A 26,582-nucleotide genomic window follows, 5' to 3' on the forward strand; every position below is an offset into this window, starting at 1 on the left:
CCATCTTAGGCAGGGTATTTGACTGTACTTGTACTGTAATACCTACTATTGTTTGACTGTACTTGTACTGCTCTAACATTCTATCTAATAAATATATTCATCATCATCATACATTACCTTGGAATTAAACTGAAACCTGTTTTGTCAGAGAAGCAAAGGTGGTTTAAGTTCACACTCAAGATGGAGAACGACAAGGTCCATCGCAAACACCCAGTGTTTAAGAATGATATTATTGTTGCTGGTGTTACCGTAGCAACTATCAATAGGCCAGGACAAAAGCATGCGAGTTATTCACCCGTTTAGTCTATGAGGAGGTATGGAAGCAGATAGAAAGGGCACACAGTGGCCAGCATCACAGGATAGCCCCTTTATATAGACAACCCAACATTAGTATTATTATCTATCCATTACACTATAAAACAGCATGTTACTCATAATGATACAATAAAGCAAAGAACATTGCTGTTGCTCATGAAATGTACCAATTATTTCATTTATCTCACTATAAAGTATTGGATTTAATTTGACAGAGGATTTTATGACAAACAATATAATTTATATATTAAAAAAAGCTTAAAGCTATTAAACTATTATCTTTTTCCAGACATCTACACAGCTGACCCGTTGTACTGCCCCTTTTACATCATTCTAGGACATTATATAATGTCACACCAAATGTAGTTTACTTTATTGCTTAACTGTTTGATTTCTGCAATGCAATTCCAGATCCTGCTTAGCTGATGCCGGTTTCATATCAATAATTATATTTGCTCCAGACTGGAAAACCTTCTTTATCCATTTCTTGCTGCCAAAACTTTTACTTTTCCAAAGTAAATCTTCTTTGAACTGGACAAGTATTAATGGCCTTCAAATGATGACTCAATTCTTTCTTTAATGATTAACCTAGTTTCAATGTTAAGTTAAACTTTTAATTTCTCAGATAAACAATAATCACTGTAGACCTTTGACTTTGTGTCCTTAATTTTTTTTTGTTTGCTCATGTATTTCACATAGATAAGATACAAAAAAGTGATTCTCCTACCAAATGCATAAAACTATATGAATGTGGTTGCATATTTTTGCACTTCTCATTTTCAATATTTTGCTATCTGCAAATCTTATCTGTTTCTGGGGGGCTGTCAAATAATTTTAAACCGAATAAGGCTTGCAATTACCATTGCCACTTCAGAACTTTAATTTTGTGTTAATATCCAGATTAAATTTAACAGAACATTGAACCCTGGTAACAATTTAACATTAACAGAGTCTGGTGTCCTGCCAGTCACACTTGCTCTCAGCTCACTTTAGCACTTTGGACCAGACCCAGCTTTTCAACAGCCATATCCAGCACTGTGCTTCATGCACATGTTGCTATAGTTTCAGTTCAGTTTGCGGCGGAATGCAGTTACATATTTTAACAATACTTCATACTGTACCATTAAATTGTTATATGAGACTGTTGTAAATATTATTTCACACAGGATAGCAAAGCAGCTGCCTTTTCCTTTAAATTTGCTTATTCAAGACAGCAGAGTCCAATCAGTGCAATTAACATGAGAAGAAATTGTGGTGTTTGTATTTTCTTTATTTTTGGAATGTGTTTGGTCAGAGTCGGCGGTGACTGAAACCTATCACTTATGCCATAAGTGTCAAACCTGTCCAGTGGAGGGGTTGAGGTGTTGATAATTACAATCACCTGCTTTATTGGCCGGCTGGAAGGAAAACCTGGAGTGTCTCGGCCCTCCACCGGACGGGTTTGACACCCCTGACTTATGCTTATCCCATGCTATAGAACAAAATGTGAACTGTTGCTTTGTTTGCATGTGTGCATGAATAAACATCATTAAAATACAAATGTTTGTGTGAAAATGATAAAAGTATGTCTTTTCTGATCTTAGCAGGATCATAAATCCAGTTTAACCTACACAAGATCACAATTACAAGCGGAATAACTTGAAAACATTAATGAATGATCTCCACTTCACTCTCCAGATTACTCAACCCTCTGATTGAGCACCGTAATCCAAGTTTTAAAATAACAGATCAATGCCATCTATATACTGTGAGTAATGCAAACTCAGTTGGAGACGGAATACTGACGGTAACAAAGGTCATTTATTTGTCTGATTTTTCTGGGTTAAATATTAGAGCTACAGAGTGTTCTGCCATCTCTGTTGCTCTGCTGCCATCTCTAATCTTTCACGTTCCACATGCTGGCATGATTGCAGTCTGAATCAGAGGTCAATGAAATATAGGCTATGTTGCCCGACACACAAAGATGAACTTTAACTTAGAAGAGATTTAATGGCATGCATGTATTTAGGTCACAGTGCTTGTTCTCAGTTTAAATGCTACATTTTTATGAGCGATCTCCTTTACCACTGGTCGTCTTGAACACAGGGCTGCAGGTTGATAATTAATCCATGTATCTATTTAATCTTTACTGAAAATTAAAACATCAAGTTTAGCCACATTGTTAATATCTGTAATATTTAGCTGACTAGTGAAAGGCCATCTCTAAATCAGTGTTTGATTTATCCAAATCCAGGAATAGAACCGTGGCAGCGTAATGTGGTGAACTCTTCAGAAGCGGACCCAGTCCGTCTGTAGATATAAGAGAGTCATTCTAAAGTGATAAAAAAAAGACTTGAGCTCTATTAGCTCTAAGTGACTCATGTTGCTCACAGTAAGCAGTACAGTATAGTACAAAATCCAAAATACTTTTCAAAATAAACACAAGTAATACAAAAGTACTGTTCAAAACGTATGGAGTTCATACTTGTGCCCATTGGAGTGTCATTCTGGGAATCAGGTGTGGTGAGGGGCAGATAAACTTGTGTGCATATAAACAAGTGATGTTCAAATCAGCTCCAATATCAGTTTTTTCCCTTTTGGATGTGTGAAAAGGCAGCTATTTGAGAGATCTGAAGAACACCAAAGGTTAATTAACTTTACACCCTGAATGGGGAATGAGCGAGAGAGCACAACCCCTCTCTGCCTTGAATCTTATCTTGCGTTAAGATTATGTGCAATTTGAGAGAAAGTTGGACATGACTGATACAGCAATGACTTTAGGCCAGTTGCTTTATAATTACTTAAATATGTTTTTAATGATACACAATGAAGACACAATGCTGTTTTGCATTTATGATTCGTACCAGTAAATCATACACACTGTATCTTTAAGTGTGATTCCAATTCACCAGACAGATCGCTTCTTTTAAAAAGTGCAAGAGTTCAAAGCTCTTAGTCCCTCCAGTGTCTTTACACTTGTGGGGGAAATAGGTCTGCAAGATCTCAAAGTTGAGGACAATGAATCTGAAGATCTTGTCCTTTCAGGCAGATTTTAGGAACAGTTTATGACCTTCCCAGATAGGAATCTGAAGGTCTATGAAGGCAAATCAATTGTCCACAAGGAAAACCTGTGACTCTGTGAACAAATGTATTGAGCTTCAGGGGCTGGACAACTGATCAAGGCTCTTGAGACCCCAGGTTAACTGGGGAATACCACATGTTGGTGTTGAGCTTGTGACTCTTTATGTTACTTTCACTGAAAGCAGCAGCTACATGCATCTCTCCAGTTATACTCATGCAGCCACTCAATGAATCAATCTGGCTGGATGCCTTGTAAATGAGGACATCTACTGGTGAAATGAGGTATGGCCTGAAAATGTGAGGAACGCGCATCAATTACCTTCAAATGAAACTTGAAGCTTTCAACCAACTGGTTCTGTGATGAGTTTGGTGCATTTTCAGAGGATGTGATCAGTGCAAAAAAATCTGTTTTTAAAAGTTTTCTCCAAGCTATGTGTAGCAAAAATACAGGTCTGGCTGACCTCTTTAGTCTATCCATCACCATGGCAAACAAAAATTGGCTCAGAACTGATCCCTCGTGCAATCCCACCTCTACACTAAACTCCCCCGTCACTTCTACTGCACATTTCACTGCTGTCGTACAACTGTCATACATGCTCTGAACTCCTCTGACTTACCCAGACTTCCTCATGCAGTACCACAGTTCCTGCAACTGGGTATACTTCTTAAATGACATGTTCCTGCACTCATTTCACCTGTTTCAGGACTATGTCTCTCGGCTGGCCTGGGAATGCCACGGGATTCCCCCGGAAGAGTTGGAAGAAATGGCCGGGGAGAGGGACGTCTGGGCTTCCCTGCTTGGGCTGCTGCCCCCGCAACCCGACCCCGGATAAGCGGTTAGAAGATAGATGGATGGTATAGTCCCTGTCTCTCCTCTGGACATGTCCAAACCATCGAAGTCTGGCCTCCCTGACCTTGTCTCCAAAACGTCTAATCTTCACTGTCCCTCTTATTGTCTCATTTCTTATGCTATCCAATCTGGTCACTCCCAAGGAGAACCTCAGCATCTTCATCTCCGCCACTTCTAGCTCCGCCTCCTGTTTTTTCCTCAGAGCCACCGTCTCTAAGCCGTCAATCATGGCTGGTCTCACCACTGTCTCTTTATCTTGCGTGATTTCAGTAATATGAGGAAGAGGAATGAAGTTGAATACAACAATATTCTGCATTAAATAATATTTAATAACATTTATTGTAAACACTTCTCCAATATTTAATATATACAGCAATGAAAAGTATATAATTGCATTTGATGTTTCTGAAGACGTGCTTTGTTGCTGAAGATGTGCAACTACTTTTCTATCAAAGCTCATGCAAAGTTGATGGGCGTTGCCCAGTGAGCTGCCAGTGCAGTAATTCCATAGTAGTCATGAAAGCCACTCAACTTAATGAGCTCCTCGTGGTCCTCATCAGGGTACATGTTAAACGCTCTCTGTAACACAAATCCAAAATTTCATATATGACCATATGTATAAGTTGTGATATTTGCAACAAGCAGTTATAACATTAATACCTTAAATGGCTGGCCGGCAAACATATAGCGCCCAAGTGAGGTTCCAATTATAATCTGTTTGATATATCGCGTGGAGTGTTTGCCAGAAACCTGGAATATAAGAGAATATTTAAACAGTTGCTTCATAAAGAGAAATGCATTTTGTCCCACTAAACACAGACTGATTTACTGTATACAGTAATGAAATGTTTGTACATGTATACCAATTCAAAAGAAGAGTATTTTAGTTTCTTTTAATTTTCCTGACCTGTGTGATGACCTCATCTTCAAATAGAATTATTCTATTTTCAATTGAAGTTTTGCGGCCTATCACTTCATCCCAAATGCCATGGAAGCAGAGCTGGAAGCTAGAAGAAAACACATTACTAAACTCCAAAGAAACTTTGGACATTCAACGAATGGTGAATGATCAGACAACAAACATGAGACCAGTAATGATAGGACTGTTTATTGTAATAAATCCTGTGAAAACAATCCAGCACTTGTACAAACCTAAATCTTTACAAATCTCCTGAACAATGAGATGAGACTGACCCAGTGATTATTGAATGAGACAGCTCCCAGATCCTGATCCCTGTGATCCTTCCATATCCATTTGTTGCGAATGACTCGCCGCCCCCAGACCCAACAGGTCCGGTGAAGGAGGAATGACTGAAATTGGCTGGAGACGACAAAGACAACAGGAAGGACAATGGTGAAATACCATCCCAAGAATTATCTTGCCTTCATCTTTAATATAGCTTCTTACGATATGACAGGCAGCCAGCAAAGAGCATCGTGAAGACCAGGTAAGAAAACATTTTGCTTTTTGAAGTCATCCAAAGTCAAGACTAGAATTAGAAAACAAATACTTCATCAGTATTACAATCACCATCTATCCCTAATTATCAACAGCTCTGTGACTTTTTTCTCATTAGAAGCAGAAACTCACCTCAAAGTCACCTGCAGACAGACAGTCCTGCACCAGCTTGAAGCTTGAACTGTTGACAAATATACAAAGGAACTTCCTTTGTATATTCACCAAACCTTCTTTCTTCCTGATTTGCCTGATAACATTCCTGCTGGCTTGCATCTATTGTCATGCAATACCACACCTACTGCGTCATTTGTTTCATTTTTTCTTTTCTTCTGGGTTTCAGGTTCTGGGAATATAGAGATGAACAAGGAAGTGGATATAATTTTGAAATTGTCTTTGCATCTACATTTAAACTCGTAAACATTTCACTCATGAGAAAGTTCAGTAATGTTGAGTTTCAGGAAACTTTACAAATTAGACTATTATTCCAGATGTTTCATGGCATTAAATTCTGTAGAAAACTGTAAATATATTCCAAATGGAAATCCTTTTTTGCATGCAATATTTTTGTCCGGCAGTCGTGTGTTGCAGAGTCAGAATGCGTGGAGGTACCTTCAGTTGTACAGGCAGGTCTGATGAAGTTCATCCCGACTATGCTGTGTGATCAGTGTTCTGTGAATGATCTTATGCTGTTTTGCCCTCATGTTGTTATTCCCTGACATGTTGAAGATTTTATTCCAGACAGTTTGGACATTGAGGCTTTCTTTCAATTTCTTTATTCAAATATGGGGTGGATTCAGGTTCATTAGAGTGGCTCCTGACTTGATTTACATCACTGTAAATATTGATGTTTCTGAATGATGTACGCATCGATGAGTTGTTGGAGTGCTCACATTTCTTGTGATGTGTGATCCATTTTCTTCCCAGATATAACCTTCTAGAGGTGATTTATTTTCAGTAAATACTGGACTATGCCCAATGTGTGTTCATTTAGATGGTGACATTGTAGTTTTTAAAAACACATTTTTTTTTAACTTCATTTTTTCTTGCCTTGTCATTATGATATAGGACATGGGTGGTGTAACAGGTTGTGCTTTTCCAATGGATTACCGGTAAGTATTGCAACAGATTTAATTGTGGTGTTGGAAATTCCTGCTTCAATGCTTCTTTGTTGTTGTGATTGTTATACCGACCTTAGTTTTGTTCTGGGGGTTTTTGTTTTACAATAAAATTCTGTGATTATTGAGTTAAACCCACCGATCTGTGGGCTGGATTGGGATCACTCTAAATAAGTAAGTAAGCACCAAAATCTGTAGTGTCACCTGTAAATCTAAAAACAAATATGTGGCACCCACGACTATTTCAGTTAGAAAAGGCACCCCCCAATATTTTTATTTTATTGGTTTTCTCTGTCATTGTGCATGCAGACTGACTGAACAGTACGTTCTGGTGTTATCCCAGTCGCCACCAGTAAGTGGCAGTAGTGGCGCACCGACGGACTCCGCAGCGCATCCGGTGACGTCACACGCATGCGCAGTTAGTGCGCAGTGGAAGCGAGGTGACGGCGCGAGGCAGATAGCGCCTCTACTAATATACTTTTATTGCATTTGCAGAATTAAAGATTCACCAGTTACACTAAAGGCTGTGCCTCTGTCTTTACGTGTGTAACAAATAGAACCAATTATTTTACATTCTGTGGTAACTATCCAAACCAGTTCCTCCTCATGAGACAACCAAAGTCGGATGAAATACGTTTCTTCATTCTAAAAACAGCCCCATCCATCCTGCTTGATAACATTCCTGCTGTTACGGAAAAGTCTGTGGACTTATAAAACGTTTGTATTCATTTGATTGGGGCTGAGAGTGGTTCAGTGCCTCATGAGGCTTCATCTCACCATCACTAATGACCCGTATGCCAGGTTAAACAGTAAAGAGGGTGCGAAGGATCTTTACAGGCTGGCCAGGAGCGGGCAAAAAGACAAGGAGATGAAAATCCAAAAGACAAGCATGGCAGGGACACATGAATCAGAATCAGGGTTAGAGTGCTGGAGAGTAGGAACAAGTCACTGACAATCTGGCAGAGCAGAGGACAGAGCAGAATATAGCTGCAGTGGGGCTGATGAGGAGATGAGCAGCAGGTGTCCAGAGCAGCACAGGTGATGTGGAAAGGCTGATGACGGGCGTGGCAGGCAGTGTAGCGAGAGTAGAGCAGGAGGGTTCTGGTTGGGTTCCTGACAAGTCCAGGAAGCCTGTGGTGTCTCATGCTGTGGGCTCCAGTCAAGTAAATGATGAACAGAGCCTCGCTCCCACTCAGTCCGGTTCACAAGCCACACATGCTTCTGATGAACGCTGGCTTGTACAAACTTACATGTTTCAAACTGTTTTACGCTTTCATTAAAAAAGCTGACTATGACAGGATTGCGGGCCAGTCAGAACTCTACATAAATAATTATCCACAACATATAAGAATTTAAAATTATTAAAAGAAAACAAACATTGTTAGTGTGAAGCATCAACTGGTGTTAGGTTCGAAGGTTGGAAGGGTTCTTCTTGACGTAATAAACCAGGCTACCGGCCAATCGACAGAAGAACAAAGTTCCGAGGATAGATCCTGTCTCAAATACATTTCGGCCGTTTGGCTGGCAGACAGAAATTATGTTCTCGGTGCAAGAATACTGCAGCCAGTTGAAACTTTCATTCCATAATGGCTTTGAACAGATCTGTAGAAAGAAATGTCAGGGCACTGAAAATGTATTTGAACAAAATTATGTTTGTTCTCTCTACAGCTTCCAGTCACATTACATGATCACTATTCACAAACAGACTTAGCACAGTTTAAGAATTTTTCAGCCAAAGCTTTTCTTGTAAACCACCTTTTAAATTGAAAGCTGCTAATCAGTTCATTATCACTGCTCAATGCTGACCACAAAAACAAATGGTGTCCTGGTCCTTTTTGAATTCTCAGTTCTCCGGAGCCATGCAGGCCACAGCGTGTGTTTTGTTTTATCTGAAAGGAGGAAGGCCTGAAATGTATTCTAATGTAGTTTTTTTTCCTTCCTCTAGGTTTTATCTAATGTCAGCCCTCTCCTCTCTTTCTGGTGTGGTGGGAGTTAAAGTTCTGTTAGCAACCTGCTATCTGGCAGAGATGCACCTCTTGTGCCTGGAAAACTCCAGGATCCCTGACCTGGATTACCGTTCACTTCTTGCGCTGCACCTGGATATACTTCTTAAATGACATGCTCCTGCACTCATTTGACCTGTTTCAGCATCCACAGACTTTGATTGATCGATGGATTGATTATTATTGATTATTATGACTAAGTTGGTTTCATGTTTTTTTTTATGTTGATATGTTTTATGTTTCTTTTTGCATGCTTCTCTTTTTATCTTGCTTGATTTGAATATGATGACAAGAAGAATGAACTTGAACACAAGAATATGGTGCATGTAATAATAGTTAATAAAGTTTATTGTCAACATTTCTCCAATCATTAATATATGTACAGCAATGGAAAGTATATAATTGCCTTTAATGTTGGATACGAACAATCAAACAGTGCTTTGATGCTAAAGATGTGCCAATGCTTTTTTATTGAAGCTCATTCATTTTTTTTATTGCATGTATATACTGCATAATAGTTATTTATAAAATGCCCCCATGGGTGTTGTTGCTTGGACACTTGATGGGCACCATCCAGTGAGCTGCCAGTGCAGTAATTCTGTCGGACGATTGAAAGCCACTCAACTTAATGAGCTCTTGGTGGTCCTCATCAGGGTACATGTTAAACGATATCTGTAACACAAATCCAAAATTCCATATATGACCATATGTATAAGTTGTGATATTTGCAGCAAACAGTTATAACATTAAGACCTTCAATGGCTGGCCGGCAAACAGGAAGCGTCCACGTGAGGTCCCAAATCTCAGCTGATAGATCCAAGTCGAGAAGTATTTGCCAGAAACCTGGAATAAAAGAGAATATTAAAACAGTTGCTTCATAAAGAGAAATGCATTTTGTCCCACTAAACACAGACTGATTTACTGTATACAGTAATGAAATGTTTGTACATGTATACCAATTCAAAAGAGTATTTTAGTTTCTTTTAATTTTCCTGACCTGATTGATGAACTCATCTTCAAATAGCAATAGTGTATTTTCAATTGAAGTTTTGCGGCCTATCACTTCATCCCAAATGCCATGGAAGCAGAGCTGGAAGCTAGAAGAAAACACATTCCTAAACTCCAAAGAAACTTTGGACATTCAACGAATGGTGAATGATCAGACAACAAACATGAGACCAGTAATGATAGGACTGTTTATTGTAATAAATCCTGTGAAAACAATCCAGCACTTGTACAAACCTAAATCTTTACAAATCTCCTGAACAATGAGATGAGACTGACCCAGTGACGATTGAATGAGACAGCTCCCAGATCCTGATCCCTGTGATCCTTCCATATCCATTTGTTTGGAATGATTTGCCGCTCCCAGACCCAATAGCATCGGAGTAGGTGTAATGATTGAAATTGGCTGGAGACGACAAAGACAACAGGAAGGACAATGGTGAAATACCATCCCAAGAATTATCTTGCCTTCATCTTTAATATAGCTTCTTACGATATGACAGGCAGCCAGCAAAGAGCATCGTGAAGACCAGGTAAGAAAACATTTTGCTTTTTGAAGTCATCCAAAGTCAAGACTAGAATCAGAAAACAAATACTTCATCAGTATTACAATCACCATCTATCCCTAATTATCAACAGCTCTGTGACTTTTTTCTCTTTAGAAGCAGAAACTCACCTCAAAGTCACCTGCAGACAGACAGTCCTGCACCAGCTTGAAGCTTGAACTGTAGACAGGTTGAACTGCTGCCTTTATATATTTCATCAAACCTTCTTTCTTCCTGATTTGCCTGCTAACATTCCTGCTGGCTTGCATCTGTTGTCATGCAATACCACACCTACTGCGTCATTTGTTTCATTTTTTCTTTTCTTCTGGGTTTCAGGTTCTGGGAATATAGAGATGAACAAGGAAGTGGATATAATTTTGAAATTGTCTTTGCATCTACATTTAAACTCGTAAACAGTTCTCTCATGAGAAAGTTCAGTAATGTTGAGTTTCAGGAAACTTTACAAATTAGACTATTATTCCAGATGTTTCATGGCATTAAATTCTGTAGAAAACTGTAAATATATTCCAAATGGAAATCCTTTTTTGCATGCAATATTTTTGTCCGGCAGATCACTCTAAATAAGTAAGTAAGCACCAAAATCTGTAGTGTCACCTGTAAATCTAAAAACAAATATGTGGCACCCACGACTATTTCAGTTAGAAAAGGCACCCCCCAATATTTTTATTTTATTGGTTTTCTCTGTCATTGTCCATGCAGACTGACTGAACAGTACGTTCTGGTGTTATCCCAGTCGCCACCAGTAAGTGGCAGTAGTGGCGCACCGACGGACTCCGCAGCGCATCCGGTGACGTCACACGCATGCGCAGTTAGTGCGCAGTGGAAGCGAGGTGACGGCGCGAGGCAGATAGCGCCTCTACTAATATACTTTTATTGCATTTGCAGAATTAAAGATTCACCAGTTACACTAAAGGCTGTGCCTCTGTCTTTACGTGTGTAACAAATAGAACCAATTATTTTACATTCTGTGGTAACTATCCAAACCAGTTCCTCCTCATGAGACAACCAAAGTCGGATGAAATACGTTTCTTCATTCTAAAAACAGCCCCATCCATCCTGCTTGATAACATTCCTGCTGTTACGGAAAAGTCTGTGGACTTATAAAACGTTTGTATTTATTTGATTGGGGCTGAGAGTGGTTCAGTGCCTCATGAGGCTTCATCTCACCATCACTAATGACCCGTATGCCAGGTTAAACAGTAAAGAGGGTGCGAAGGATCTTTACAGGCTGGCCAGGAGCGGGCAAAAAGACAAGGAGATGAAAATCCAAAAGACAAGCATGGCAGGGACACATGAATCAGAATCAGGGTTAGAGTGCTGGAGAGTAGGAACAAGTCACTGACAATCTGGCAGAGCAGAGGACAGAGCAGAATATAGCTGCAGTGGGGCTGATAAGGAGATGAGCAGCAGGTGTCCAGAGCAGCACAGGTGATGTGGAAAGGCTGATGACGGGCGTGGCAGGCAGTGTAGCGAGAGTAGGGCAGGAGGGTTCTGGTTGGGTTCCTGACAAGTCCAGGAAGCCTGTGGTGTCTCATGCTGTGGGCTCCAGTCAAGTAAATGATGAACAGAGCCTCGCTCCCACTAAGTCCGGTTCACAAGCCACACATGCTTCTGATGAACGCTGGCTTGTACAAACTTACATGTTTCAAACTGTTTTACGCTTTCATTAAAAAAGCTGACTATGACAGGATTGCGGGCCAGTCAGAACTCTACATAAATAATTATCCACAACATATAAGAATTTAAAATTATTAAAAGAAAACAAACATTGTTAGTGTGAAGCATCGACTGGTGTTAGGTTTGAAGGTTGGAAGGGTTTTTCTTGACGTAATAAACCAGGCTACCGGCCAATCGACAGAAGAACAAAGTTCCGAGGATAGATCCTGTCTCAAATACATTTCGGCCGTTTGGCTGGCAGACAGAAATTATGTTCTCGGTGCAAGAATACTGCAGCCAGTTGAAACTTTCATTCCATAATGGCTTTGAACAGATCTGTAGAAAGAAATGTCAGGGCACTGAAAATGTATTTGAACAAAATTATGTTTGTTCTCTCTACAGCTTTCAGTCACATTACATGATCACTATTCACAAACAGACTTAGCACAGTTTAAGAATTTTTCAGCCAAAGCTTTTCTTGTAAACCACCTTTTAAATTGAAAGCTGCTAATCAGTTCATTATCACTGCTCAATGCTGACCACAAAAACAAATGGTGTCCTGGTCCTTCTTGAATTCTCAGTTCTCCGGAGCCATGCAGGCCACAGCGTGTGTTTTGTTTTATCTGAAAGGAGGAAGGCCTGAAATGTATTCTAATGTAGTTTTTTTTCCTTCCTCTAGGTTTTATCTAATGTCAGCCCTCTCCTCTCTTTCTGGTGTGGTGGGAGTTAAAGTTCTGTTAGCAACCTGCTATCTGGCAGAGATGCACCTCTTGTGCCTGGAAAACTCCAGGATCCCTGACCTGGATTACTGTTCACTTCTTGCGCTGCACCTGGATATACTTCTTAAATGACATGCTCCTGCACTCATTTGACCTGTTTCAGCATCCACAGACTTTGATTGATCGATGGATTGATTATTATTGATTATTATGACTAAGTTGGTTTCATGTTTTTTTTTATGTTGATATGTTTTATGTTTCTTTTTGCATGCTTCTCTTTTTATCTTGCTTGATTTGAATATGATGACAAGAAGAATGAACTTGAACACAAGAATATGGTGCATGTAATAATAGTTAATAAAGTTTATTGTCAACATTTCTCCAATCATTAATATATGTACAGCAATGGAAAGTATATAATTGCCTTTAATGTTGGATACGAACAATCAAACAGTGCTTTGATGCTAAAGATGTGCCAATGCTTTTTTATTGAAGCTCATTCATTTTTTTTATTGCATGTATATACTGCATAATAGTTATTTATAAAATGCCCCCATGGGTGTTGTTGCTTGGACACTTGATGGGCGCCATCCAGTGAGCTGCCAGTGCAGTAATTCTGTCGGACGATTGAAAGCCACTCAACTTAATGAGCTCTTGGTGGTCCTCATCAGGGTACATGTTAAACGATATCTGTAACACAAATCCAAAATTCCATATATGACCATATGTATAAGTTGTGATATTTGCAGCAAACAGTTATAACATTAAGACCTTCAATGGCTGGCCGGCAAACAGGAAGCGTCCACGTGAGGTCCCAAATCTCAGCTGATAGATCCAAGTCGAGAAGTATTTGCCAGAAACCTGGAATAAAAGAGAATATTAAAACAGTTGCTTCATAAAGAGAAATGCATTTTGTCCCACTAAACACAGACTGATTTACTGTATACAGTAATGAAATGTTTGTACATGTATACCAATTCAAAAGAGTATTTTAGTTTCTTTTAATTTTCCTGACCTGATTGATGAACTCATCTTCAAATAGCAATAGTCTATTTTCAATTGAAGTTTTGCGGCCTATCACTTCATCCCAAATGCCATGGAAGCAGAGCTGGAAGCTAGAAGAAAACACATTCCTAAACTCCAAAGAAACTTTGGACATTCAACGAATGGTGAATGATCAGACAACAAACATGAGACCAGTAATGATAGGACTGTTTATTGTAATAAATCCTGTGAAAACAATCCAGCACTTGTACAAACCTAAATCTTTACAAATCTCCTGAACAATGAGATGAGACTGACCCAGTGACTATTGAATGAGACAGCTCCCAGATCCTGATCCCTGTGATCCTTCCATATCCATTTGTTTGGAATGATTTGCCGCTCCCAGACCCAATAGCATCGGAGTAGGTGTAATGATTGAAATTGGCTGGAGACGACAAAGACAACAGGAAGGACAATGGTGAAATACCATCCCAAGAATTATCTTGCCTTCATCTTTAATATAGCTTCTTACGATATGACAGGCAGCCAGCAAAGAGCATCGTGAAGACCAGGTAAGAAAACATTTTGCTTTTTGAAGTCATCCAAAGTCAAGACTAGAATCAGAAAACAAATACTTCATCAGTATTACAATCACCATCTATCCCTAATTATCAACAGCTCTGTGACTTTTTTCTCTTTAGAAGCAGAAACTCACCTCAAAGTCACCTGCAGACAGACAGTCCTGCACCAGCTTGAAGCTTGAACTGTAGACAGGTTGAACTGCTGCCTTTATATATTTCATCAAACCTTCTTTCTTCCTGATTTGCCTGCTAACATTCCTGCTGGCTTGCATCTGTTGTCATGCAATACCACACCTACTGCGTCATTTGTTTCATTTTTTCTTTTCTTCTGGGTTTCAGGTTCTGGGAATATAGAGATGAACAAGGAAGTGGATATAATTTTGAAATTGTCTTTGCATCTACATTTAAACTCGTAAACAGTTCTCTCATGAGAAAGTTCAGTAATGTTGAGTTTCAGGAAACTTTACAAATTAGACTATTATTCCAGATGTTTCATGGCATTAAATTCTGTAGAAAACTGTAAATATATTCCAAATGGAAATCCTTTTTTGCATGCAATATTTTTGTCCGGCAGATCACTCTAAATAAGTAAGTAAGCACCAAAATCTGTAGTGTCACCTGTAAATCTAAAAACAAATATGTGGCACCCACGACTATTTCAGTTAGAAAAGGCACCCCCCAATATTTTTATTTTATTGGTTTTCTCTGTCATTGTCCATGCAGACTGACTGAACAGTACGTTCTGGTGTTATCCCAGTCGCCACCAGAAAGTGGCAGTAGTGGCGCACCGACGGACTCCGCAGCGCATCCGGTGACGTCACACGCATGCGCAGTTAGTGCGCAGTGGAAGCGAGGTGACGGCGCGAGGCAGATAGCGCCTCTACTAATATACTTTTATTGCATTTGCAGAATTAAAGATTCACCAGTTACACTAAAGGCTGTGCCTCTGTCTTTACGTGTGTAACAAATAGAACCAATTATTTTACATTCTGTGGTAACTATCCAAACCAGTTCCTCCTCATGAGACAACCAAAGTCGGATGAAATACCTTTCTTCATTCTAAAAATAGCCCCATCCGTCCTGCTTGATAACATTCCTGCTGTTAAGGAAAAGTCTGTGGACTTATAAAACGTTTGTATTTATTTGATTGGGGCTGAGAGTGGTTCAATGCCTCATGAGGCTTCATCTCACCATCACTAATGACCCGTATGCCAGGTTAAACAGTAAAGAGGGTGCGAAGGATCTTTACAGGCTGGCCAGGAGCGGGCAAAAAGACAAGGAGATGAAAATCCAAAAGACAAGCATGGCAGGGACACATGAATCAGAATCAGGGTTAGAGTGCTGGAGAGTAGGAACAAGTCACTGACAATCTGGCAGAGCAGAGGACAGAGCAGAATATAGCTGCAGTGGGGCTGATAAGGAGATGAGCAGCAGGTGTCCAGAGCAGCACAGGTGATGTGGAAAGGCTGATGACGGGCGTGGCAGGCAGTGTAGCGAGAGTAGGGCAGGAGGGTTCTGGTTGGGTTCCTGACAAGTCCAGGAAGCCTGTGGTGTCTCATGCTGTGGGCTCCAGTCAAGTAAATGATGAACAGCCTCGCTCCCACTAAGTCCGGTTCACAAGCCACACATGCTTCTGATGAACGCTGGCTTGTACAAACTTACATGTTTCAAACTGTTTTACGCTTTCATTAAAAAAGCTGACTATGACAGGATTGCGGGCCAGTCAGAACTCTACATAAATAATTATCCACAACATATAAGAATTTAAAATTATTAAAAGAAAACAAACATTGTTAGTGTGAAGCATCGACTGGTGTTAGGTTTGAAGGTTGGAAGGGTTTTTCTTGACGTAATAAACCAGGCTACCGGCCAATCGACAGAAGAACAAAGTTCCGAGGATAGATCCTGTCTCAAATACATTTCGGCCGTTTGGCTGGCAGACAGAAATTATGTTCTCGGTGCAAGAATACTGCAGCCAGTTGAAACTTTCATTCCATAATGGCTTTGAACAGATCTGTAGAAAGAAATGTCAGGGCACTGAAAATGTATTTGAACAAAATTATGTTTGTTCTCTCTACAGCTTTCAGTCACATTACATGATCACTATTCACAAACAGACTTAGCACAGTTTAAGAATTTTTCAGCCAAAGCTTTTCTTGTAAACCACCTTTTAAATTGAAAGCTGCTAATCAGTTCATTATCACTGCTCAATGCTGACCACAAAAACAAATGGTGTCCTGGTCCTTCTTGAATTCTCAGTTCTCCGGAGCCATGCAGGCCACAGCGTGTGTTTTGTTTTATCTGAAAGGAGGAAGGCCTGAAATGTATTCTAATGTAGTTTTTTTTCCTTCCTCTAGGTTTTATCTAATGTCAGCCCTCTCCTCTCTTTCTGGTGTGGTGGGAGTTAAAGTTCTGTTAGCAACCTGCTATCTGGCAGAGATGCACCTCTTGTGCCTGGAAAACTCCAGGATCCCTGACCTGGATTACCGTTCACTTCTTGCGCTGCACCTGGATATACTTCTTAAATGACATGCTCCTGCACTCATTTGACCTGTTTCAGCATCCACAGACTTTGATTGATCGATGGATTGATTATTATTGATTATTATGACTAAGTTGGTTTCATGTTTTTTTTTATGTTGATATGTTTTATGTTTCTTTTTGCATGCTTCTCTTTTTATCTTGCTTGATTTGAATATGATGACAAGAGGAATGAACTTGAACACAAGAATATGGTGCATGTAATAATAGTTAATAAAGTTTATTGTCAACATTTCTCCAATCATTAATATATGTACAGCAATGGAAAGTATATAATTGCCTTTAATGTTGGATACGAACAATCAAACAGTGCTTTGATGCTAAAGATGTGCCAATGCTTTTTTATTGAAGCTCATTCATTTTTTTTATTGCATGTATATACTGCATAATAGTTATTTATAAAATGCCCCCATGGGTGTTGTTGCTTGGACACTTGATGGGCATCATCCAATGAGCTGCCAGTGCAGTAATTCTGTCGGACAATTGAAAGCCACTCAACTTAATGAGCTCCTGGTGGTCCTCATCAGGGTACATGTTAAACGATATCTGTAACACAAATCCAAAATTCCATATATGACCATATGTATAAGTTGTGATATTTGCAGCAAACAGTTATAACATTAATACCCTTGATGGCTGGCCGGCAAACACGAAGCGTCCACGTGAGGTCCCAAATCTCAGCTGATAGATCCAAGTCGAGAAGTATTTGCCAGAAACCTGGAATAAAAGAGAATATTAAAACAGTTGCTTCATAAAGAGAAATGCATTTTGTCCCACTAAACACAGACTGATTTACTGTATACAGTAATGAAATGTTTGTACATGTATACCAATTCAAAAGAGTATTTTAGTTTCTTTTAATTTTCCTGACCTGATTGATGAACTCATCTTCAAATAGCAATAGTCTATTTTCAAATGGAGTTTTGCGGCCTATCACTTCATCCCAAATGCCATGGAAGCAGAGCTGGAAGCTAGAAGAAAACACTACTAAACTCCAAAGAAACTTTGGACATTCAACGAATGGTGAATGATCAGACAACGAACATGAGACCAGTAATGATAGGACTGTTTATTGTAATAAATCCTGTGAAAACAATCCAGCACTTGTACAAACCTAAATCTTTACAAATCTCCTGAACAATGAGATGAGACTGACCCAGTGACTATTGAATTAGACAGCTCCCAGATCCTGATCCCTGTGATCCTTCCATATCCATTTGTTTGGAATGATTTGCCGCTCCCAGACCCAATAGCATCGGAGTAGGTGTAATGATTGAAATTGGCTGGAGACGACAAAGACAACAGGAAGGACAATGGTGAAATACCATCCCAAGAATTATCTTGCCTTCATCTTTAATATAGCTTCTTACGATATGACAGGCAGCCAGCAAAGAGCATCGTGAAGACCAGGTAAGAAAACATTTTGCTTTTTGAAGTCATCCAAAGTCAAGACTAGAATCAGAAAACAAATACTTCATCAGTATTACAATCACCATCTATCCCTAATTATCAACAGCTCTGTGACTTTTTTCTCTTTAGAAGCAGAAACTCACCTCAAAGTCACCTGCAGACAGACAGTCCTGCACCAGCTTGAAGCTTGAACTGTAGACAAATATACAAAGGAACTTCCTTTGTATATTTCACCAAACCTTCTTTCTTCCTGATTGGCCTGATAACATTCCTGCTGGCTTGCATCTGTTGTCATGCAATACCACACCTACTGCTTCATTTGTTTGTTTTAAAACAAATCTTCAGGGTTTTAGGTTCTGGGAATTTAGAGATGAACAAGGAAGTGGATATAATTTTTAAATTGTCTTTGCATCTGCATTTAAACTCGTAAACAGTTCACTCATGAGAAAGAAAAGTTCAGTAATTTTGAGTTTCAGGAAACTTTGAAAATGAGACTATAATTGCAGATGTTTAGTGGCATTAAATTCTGTAGAAAACTGTAAATATACTCCAAATGGAAACCCTTTTTTGCATGCAAAATTGATTCCTGTGGTGTTCTGCTGTAAATGATGAACAGGCCAACGGTCATAATCCAGCACACCAACAAACATCACCCAGCAGAAAGAGGACAGATGAAAATACTCCGTACCAGAATCCAAACCAACATGCAACAGACGGGAGACGTTTACAACCTTAGAGTAGAGCAAAAGAGGTGAAACCGGAAAACATTTTATTTTTGATTTGGTTCAATTTTACGGACTGAAAAATATCATCAGAAACCAGATAAATCAGAATAAGAGTTAGATACGTCTTGTAGCATTTTGATGGAGCTTACAGGTAATTGGAACCAGTAGGTAGTCATGATAGACAAAATATATAGCTGTCATGGGGAAAAGGTCACTGACACTTGTCCTTGAGGTGAAAATGACTCAGAGTTATTCGTTCGTTACCCTATGTTATTCTATGATTACTTAGAAGTTCCAGAACAACACACCTCTAACCGTAATGCTATTGAAAAGAACATTTCCTCATTTCTAAGATGACCAAAATATATTTATTTTTACAGACTCCCAATATAATGGGAGAGAGAGAAAGAGAGAGAGCCTCCTCATGAGACAATAACAGTCTTTCTAAAAATAGCCCCATTCATCCTGCTTGATAACATTCCTGCTGTTACGGTAAAGCCCGTGGACATGTGATGGTCACTGTGATTCTAATGTTTTGATGGTTGCTTTGTGCTGCACATTCTGTGTTCCTCCATTTCCTCTCCCTCACCCTTGTTTTCTTTTCTTGATTATATCATGTAATTGTAGAGGCTTGGAAATAGCAAGGCATGTGCTAAAATATTATTTGATAAGATTGATTAAAAACAGACAACCCTACAATTGTATTCTTTTTTTGAATAGTGTTATTTTCAGGTAATAAGTCATTGTTTTCAATAGAGAAGGATCTATACAGGCTGGTGATGATGATGTTGAATATATTTATTAGATAGGATGTTAGAGCAGTACAGTCAAACAGTAGCATGTATTACAGTACAAGTACAGTCAAAGACCCTGTATAAGAGGAGCATTTTAAAAAAGCCCCTATGGTCTTATTTCCATTGAAAGTCCTTCGTACATAAATCATCGACATGTAGCAATACCAGTAAAACAGCGTCAGACAGAGAAACAGGCACGGGAAGGATGTTCAGCATGTTAGAGTGATGAAGGATAGAGATGACAAGGTGTTGACAGAGGCCAGTCGTGTGCCAGGAAAATGCAAGAAGTATTTTGAGAGAGAACAAAGGATAGTAGAGTCCAGTGACGTGCGGAGAGGTTTGTGGCTGGTGAGGCACTGACTATGTCAGAGTTTTATAAAGGTTATGTTTCTCATATCTCATACCAGCTTTCTTTACACACACACATACTTGACGTTCATGTTTAACAAAGCTACAATGTTGCTATTTGCTCTGAACTCTGTTCTTAATTTACCATTGAAATGCCACAATCCAAGCACATTTAATACAAATTGAAGTACTGCATATACTTAGATTTTTGTTGTGGACTGTATATGGCTGCACTGGCTGATTGGCCTACGACTCACACCTGTTTTCTGCCTCTCATCCCGGACACACCTGAGGCTGATTACGACCGGCCTTCATAAGCCCTGCTCCGGCCGCTGTTCCCAGTCGGACTGTTTTTCATGGATCGCGTCCCTGCGTACAGAACGTCTTTCTGCCGCTCCTTATCCCTGGGATCTGCCTTTGTTAGAGTTTTGCATTTTGAGCTTGCTTATTTGGTTTGTTCTTTTGGCTGTGTCTTCTTGTTTAACAAGATATTTTCGTTGGGCTCCAGCCACCCTGTAACCCGTGCGCAGCTCCGGGATAGTGACTCAGCTGATGAACATTCCAGTAAAGCTTATAGTCACGTTTGTACTGTCTCCGTTCTCTGTTTCTTGGGGTCCTCTCGCACCAGTCCGTAACACATGTCTGGTCTTATCTTTACTTTATTTTTTAAGCCCATACGCTGATCCATTATTTATGATTTCTTGTTTTGACTGAAAGTGCCATTTTGAGAATTATTTTAACTTCTGCTACTTTTAAAAAGAAACACACAACATGCATGAACTCACATACACAAAAAGGTTTGTTCATACTTCAGACCAAATAAGTGGATCAGTCTACTACAATTCCAACTCACAAAACTGAGCAGAATTTAAATTCATCCCTCTGAAAAGGAGTGTGGTGAAGTAAACACGTATTTATTCCAACTCCTTTTGAAATATGTATATTAATAACATTTAAATTAAGCACAACAAATTCACGACAAGTGTGGCTGACCTGGTTACAAGTTACCACATACAGTAAATGTAAGCAACATGTATTTGCTTCACATTCTTCAGTTACATTCCCAGACATGTACTCCCCAGTGCCACCGTGCTGCACTAAACAAACATATCTACTTCTGCAAATGAGTGCAACAGACAACACCTCCTGAGCATCAAAGTCTGCACATAGACACAGTTTACAACAAAAATGTAACTGAAGCAGCAAAGTTAAGTTCTATTTTGAAATGGGTAAAAACATTTAGAGAGGAGATATCACTGATGCGATTCTGACCAATAAGAGAGAGTAGAACCATTTTATATCCCATTATAAAAAAAAAAAAAACAGCTGCAGTGCAGCTATAAAAGCAGTGAGTAGATTCGACCACTAGGTGGGAGTAGTTACACATGGATAAAAAAATAAGCGGATGCAGCACAGTATCTGGTGAAAGAAGAAGTTCAACCCAGCAGGAGGATTGTCACTGACACGTCAGTAGGCGTGTTATTTCTCCTTTATTTGTGACAAATTGTCACTGTTGTCATGTAAGCATGGATAATATAACTGCTTGGGTGAATGAATCTCTACATTTGTAACTCTAACTGTGTCTGTACTCCATGGACGTGTTTCTACAGAAGAGAGTAAAAGAAAAACAAACACAAAGAAAGAGAAGCAAGTATTTCAAGTTCTACCCTGATAAACAACAACAGCAACAGCAGCAGCGTAGAGATGCAAACAAATAGTCCAAGTAATCAAAATACCTTCACAATAAGATATTTTTGGTGATGGCGTCATTAGCCTGGGCCAGGGACTTGTGGGCCACAATGGCTTCTAAAATTTGCCAGAGGGGCCGGGCCAGGAGCAGATGTATGGAGTGCTCGTGTGAGCTCAAATAAATGACATGTAAACTACATTACATGAAAGGATTTGGCCTTTTCATGCAGCATTACAAGGAAAAGGGAAAATGAATGAGGTTTAATTATAATAACATTTTATTTAATGATATAATTTGGACAAGTTTGGCAGGCCAGATTAAAAAACCGAAAGGGCCGTATATGGCCCCCGGGCCTTAGTTTGCCCATGTCTGGCCTGGGCCATGTATTATGTGACTGGATATTTTCAATTATTTATCCTATAGGCTACATGCTACCAAATAGACTAATTATATCCTTTTGAATAATCTCTGTTCTGTGTAGGAATATATGCCCTTTGTGCTGGTTAGTGCATGTAGGCAATACAGTAAAATAAATCTAAATAAATAGACTTTTATCTGAATATGGGACAGTCCTCCGCCACCCAGAGACATTGGTCTGTGTTTGAAACCTTCAACTCTGTCAATGTGTTTCTATATGAGCTTCAATTAACCAAAAATGAAACGTAATGTTTCATTTTCTAAAGTCAAAGCACATTCCTTATTATTTGAGTACAAGAATATTTTGAACTTGGCCAGCTTCAGAAAGTTTTAGATTTTTACATTTATCATTAATTAGTTTTTTTGTGTGTGTGTTTAAGGAGTTGTGCGAAATGACAAAGTACAATCTCTATACAGTACAAAAAACTGCATGATGTTCTGTCTGCTCCTGTTCACTGCCTTTTCTTTCTGTCCCTCCCTTCCTCCTGCTCTGTGTCACTGTCTCTCTGTCATTTGAGTGTACGAAAAACATGTACTTGCAGGCCTTGATTATTTTGTGCTTTCCCTCTGCACCTTTTTTATTGGGGATGGAAGGACAAAGTACCATACATCACATCTCTGTGGGAAATTACCCCTTCTAACCTTCAAATGTCCTTTCCACTATCAACATTTAATTTTTCATTTTCTAACCGCTCATTCCGCTATCGGGTCGCGGGCCAAGCTGGAGCCAATCCCAGCAGTCAATGGGCGAGAGGCAGGGGACACCCTGGACAAGCCGCCAGTTCATCGCAGGGCAACACAGAGACAGACAACCAGCCACACACACACTCACGCCTACGGGCAATTTAGTGTCACCAATCAGCCTAGGCTGCATGTTTTTGGAGGCGGGAGGAAGCCGGAGAACCCGGAGAGAACCCACGCAGACACGGGGAGAACATGCAAACTCCTCACAGAATGGCCACAAGCCGGAGACGAACCTGCAACCATTTCGCTGTGAGGCAACAGTGCTTACCACTGCGCCACCGAGCCGCCCCCACTACCAACATTGTATCCATCATTCCTCCCCACCACACACAAACACACATGTAGCGAGTGAGAGAAAGAGAGAGAGAAGAACAAATTTATTGAAACATGCTCTACATGCTAAAATGTAAATAACCTGAACTCCCCCTGAACCTCCACTCCCTCGCCCACTCACACACACACACACTAATAAACCTGTGTTGCCCAGATGCTGAGCTGTAATTGGCTGCTGTGGCTTCCTGCTGTGGTGAAGATATTTTTAATGCACACACTTACAGATACACACACACACTAATCCTTGCCACTGTAACATCTGCCACATCCCGCATCACATGTGTACACCGCAAACACAAATCATGTGTGTGACCAGCATCACCACACACAACCCCTCCCTTTTGAACCAGCAGCTCTGACATCAGTTCCAAATAAAGTGATGCGGTTCCTCAGTGAGAGACACAACCTCACCCGCTGTGACTTCTGCTGTTTCCCTCGGACTATTGACTTTGCTGTGTGGAAAGACCTTTGGATCATGAGCCATTTCCATTTCCACTGAAACGTAGCGTAAATGAACATGAGTAGCATCTATCAGTAAGACATTTAAAACACGGATACTCTCATTCAAACAATCTTTCCTTTGTTACATTAGTCAGGCCCGATTGTTGTGCTTATTTTCTCTTATCTTGGTTTTTGCTGCTCACTTAGGAATACTTGTCCTCAACTTGTGGTTAATCTAAACCAGCAGCCCTGTTAACATCAGTGTGTTTATAGTCAAAAAGACACAATAACTGCATGTAGACATATAGAAGAGGCTCTTCACTTTGGCTTCTGTCTTTATAATGAGCGTAGCTACACGTGTATTTTGTTGTGGTGAAACACTCCTGAATCGTTTGTTGTTTCATATATTACTATGATGGGATATTTCATTATGGTTGAAACTCAGTGCAGAATAGCAGCACCCCTAATTAGGAAGAGTGGAGGAGAAGCCGTGGCAGCTTGTCACCCTGTCGATTCTGAGTTAATAACTAATAGATAGAGCAGAGATTATTTAGACTGTCTTAAAATTACCTTGATGTCAACGAAAGACTGGCACATTGGTCCTGACTCTATCTTGTGATGTTCAGCAATGTATGAAACAGTATTTAAATATTAAATATAATGTAATTGTTCTTCTATTAGGCGGCACAGTGGCAAAGTGGTCAGTGCTGTTGCCTCAGAGCAGGAGGGTATTGGGTTCGAATCCTATCTGAGCAGAGTTTGTATGTTCTCGCCGTGTCTGTGTGGGTTTTCTCCGGGTTCCCTCCAAAATCATGCAATTTAGCTGAATTAGTTACTCTAAATTGCCTGTGAGTGTGTGTGTGAATGATTTTCTGTGTGTGGCCCTGTGATGAACTGGCAGCTTGTTCAGGACGTACCCCCCCCCCTTGCCCAGCAATTCCTGAGACCCGCAAAGCAGAAGAAAATGGATGGATGTTCTTCCATTATGATGCCACACATGTTTTAGTGGTGGTAGATATGTGGTAATATTTTTCTTCAATATTTAGATTGATTTACTGATTGTTTCATTTATTTATTTTTTTATTAATATGATTTTGACAGCTGATTTAAATGAGTACCGGTAACCATAACACACCAACACTTGTGGGAAACTATTTGAAGAATGATTCCGATAACGATATGTGATAATGCATTTGAAACCTGTTGTGAAATTTTTCAAGCCAGTTTCTGTGTTTTCTCAAGATATTCATCACACTGATGCAAAAATCATATAATTACAGCATGGAAGCCCTTTTACTGACTGGCCACAATAATTAAAAGAGAGAGACACATACGGTATGCTTTCATTTTGAAAATAAAAAGTATAATTTTAAGTAAATACTGCTTCATCCAGATTGGCAGAGCAACCCCCCCCCCCCCCATCTCTGGATGAGCAATTACTAGTTAAGAGACAGTGGGAGTAAGGGAGGAAGAGGGGAGGGGGGAGGAAAGAGAGACAGGGAGAGAGCAAGCGATGGATGTATCAAACAGCAGCCTCCTGCTGAGTGGGGAATGGAAAAGCTGCTGGCACCAACATGAATATTTCAGTAGATAGCTACAGCTCTCTGTTCTCTCTCTCTCTCTCTCTCTCTCTCTCTCTCTCTCTCTCTCTCTCTCTCTCTCTCTTTCTCTTTCTCTCCTCTCAACTTCCTCTCCTCCTAACCCTCCAGCACCCCCCCATCCCTGCGTCTCTCCTTTGCTCTCTTGTGGAGTGGACAGTGATAATAGAGGGAATGAGAGAGACCTGCTCGAACTGAATTCTGGGTAGCAGAATCAGAAAATGGCTCCTGCATATATAAATCTAGGAAAGCTACAGCAGAGCGTTGCCTCAACTTGGCTTCCTCCCCGATCCCCCTAACAAGACACTTGCGATGGTTTGGCCTGGGGTGGTTAGACAATAATAACAGAACAAATGAGGAAAAACAAATATCGCCAGGCAGGGAGACCTATTTTTTTTTTTTTTTTACATTTTATTACAAAAAATATTACCCTCATTCCTTTTCTGGTTATTATTTTTTTTGCAAAATAAGAAATATTCTGTTTTTATCTCAATTTAGAAAATGTCATTGGGGTGATGATGATAAGTAATAATGAATGTTTCTGATAAATGAGTGTAGGCGTGAGAATACATTTGGGTGCATAACACAGTGTAAAAGGTGAGCTGTTGCCTGCAGGAGAATCAGTGGTCTGAACTTACCAACAAAAACAGTGAATGCATCTAGAAAGCATTCGCTTCCAGCTGGAGCAAAATGAGTCACTTGAGCTTGCAAAGTTGTTTAAATAATATTCATACCTGATCACTGTGGCTGCTTCTGTGTTTTTGGCTTCGTACTCACAGCAAGCAAAGCTTAAGGTTTCTGGGAGTTTGTCATCACAATAGGGAACAAGGGATTTAAGGTGTCTTCTGTATCCCATTTAAAACCACTCATTTTCAGGCTCAGTAAACTGAGATTGAAAAACTTTGGTATAGAAAGCCAATCGGGTTTTTATGTTCTTCTGACCATGTGTGAGAGGAGAAGTTATTCTAATCCAAAATGATCTTTAGTTAATTTTCCCACGTTGGGTGACTCCAAACCCGTCAGGCCTCCAGATCATCATTGTTTATAAAAATTGACCTATTTTTTGTTTATTATTTTATGGTTATAGGGGGTTAATTGGGGGTTAATTCACATTGCCTCTATTGGGATTGTAACTGGGGCCTCGCTGATAGCACCAACAGAAGTCAGACAAATAGCCTCCAGCCTGAATATCCTGTACTACTTCATTATTTGTTAATTTCTCCCCATC

The 26,582-nt window shown here is 39.8% G+C and overlaps 4 protein-coding genes across 4 annotated transcripts; all 4 read right to left on the reverse strand.

The window, feature by feature from the left end:
- Positions 1-4,539: 4,539 nt before the first annotated feature.
- Positions 4,540-5,944, reverse strand: LOC137917731 (zymogen granule membrane protein 16-like). The gene is made up of 6 exons (XM_068760455.1): positions 5,817-5,944; positions 5,634-5,715; positions 5,420-5,546; positions 5,133-5,232; positions 4,886-4,975; positions 4,540-4,804 (listed from the first exon to the last, which is right to left on the reverse strand). Exons 2-6 carry the CDS (start codon positions 5,701-5,703, stop codon positions 4,682-4,684), a joined length of 510 nt encoding a protein of 169 aa, XP_068616556.1. The 5' UTR covers positions 5,704-5,715; positions 5,817-5,944; the 3' UTR covers positions 4,540-4,681.
- A 3,248-nt stretch (positions 5,945-9,192) lies between these two features.
- On the reverse strand, positions 9,193-10,565 carry LOC137917698 (zymogen granule membrane protein 16-like). The gene is made up of 6 exons (XM_068760422.1): positions 10,484-10,565; positions 10,301-10,382; positions 10,087-10,213; positions 9,800-9,899; positions 9,556-9,645; positions 9,193-9,474 (listed from the first exon to the last, which is right to left on the reverse strand). The coding sequence occupies exons 2-6, from the start codon at positions 10,368-10,370 to the stop codon at positions 9,325-9,327; spliced, it is 537 nt and encodes a 178-aa protein (XP_068616523.1). The 5' UTR covers positions 10,371-10,382; positions 10,484-10,565; the 3' UTR covers positions 9,193-9,324.
- Positions 10,566-13,156: 2,591 nt separating this feature from the next.
- LOC137917716 (zymogen granule membrane protein 16-like) lies at positions 13,157-14,519 on the reverse strand. Its single transcript, XM_068760440.1, has 6 exons — positions 14,448-14,519; positions 14,265-14,346; positions 14,051-14,177; positions 13,764-13,863; positions 13,520-13,609; positions 13,157-13,438 (listed from the first exon to the last, which is right to left on the reverse strand). The coding sequence occupies exons 2-6, from the start codon at positions 14,332-14,334 to the stop codon at positions 13,289-13,291; spliced, it is 537 nt and encodes a 178-aa protein (XP_068616541.1). The 5' UTR covers positions 14,335-14,346; positions 14,448-14,519; the 3' UTR covers positions 13,157-13,288.
- Positions 14,520-17,118: 2,599 nt separating this feature from the next.
- On the reverse strand, positions 17,119-18,547 carry LOC137917708 (zymogen granule membrane protein 16-like). The gene is made up of 6 exons (XM_068760432.1): positions 18,408-18,547; positions 18,225-18,306; positions 18,011-18,137; positions 17,726-17,825; positions 17,482-17,571; positions 17,119-17,400 (listed from the first exon to the last, which is right to left on the reverse strand). Exons 2-6 carry the CDS (start codon positions 18,292-18,294, stop codon positions 17,251-17,253), a joined length of 537 nt encoding a protein of 178 aa, XP_068616533.1. The 5' UTR covers positions 18,295-18,306; positions 18,408-18,547; the 3' UTR covers positions 17,119-17,250.
- Between the last annotated feature and the right edge of the window lie 8,035 nt (positions 18,548-26,582).

The sequence above is a fragment of the Brachionichthys hirsutus genome, chromosome 3 (genome assembly GCF_040956055.1).
Source record: "Brachionichthys hirsutus isolate HB-005 chromosome 3, CSIRO-AGI_Bhir_v1, whole genome shotgun sequence".
NCBI classification, from domain to species: domain Eukaryota; kingdom Metazoa; phylum Chordata; class Actinopteri; order Lophiiformes; family Brachionichthyidae; genus Brachionichthys; species Brachionichthys hirsutus.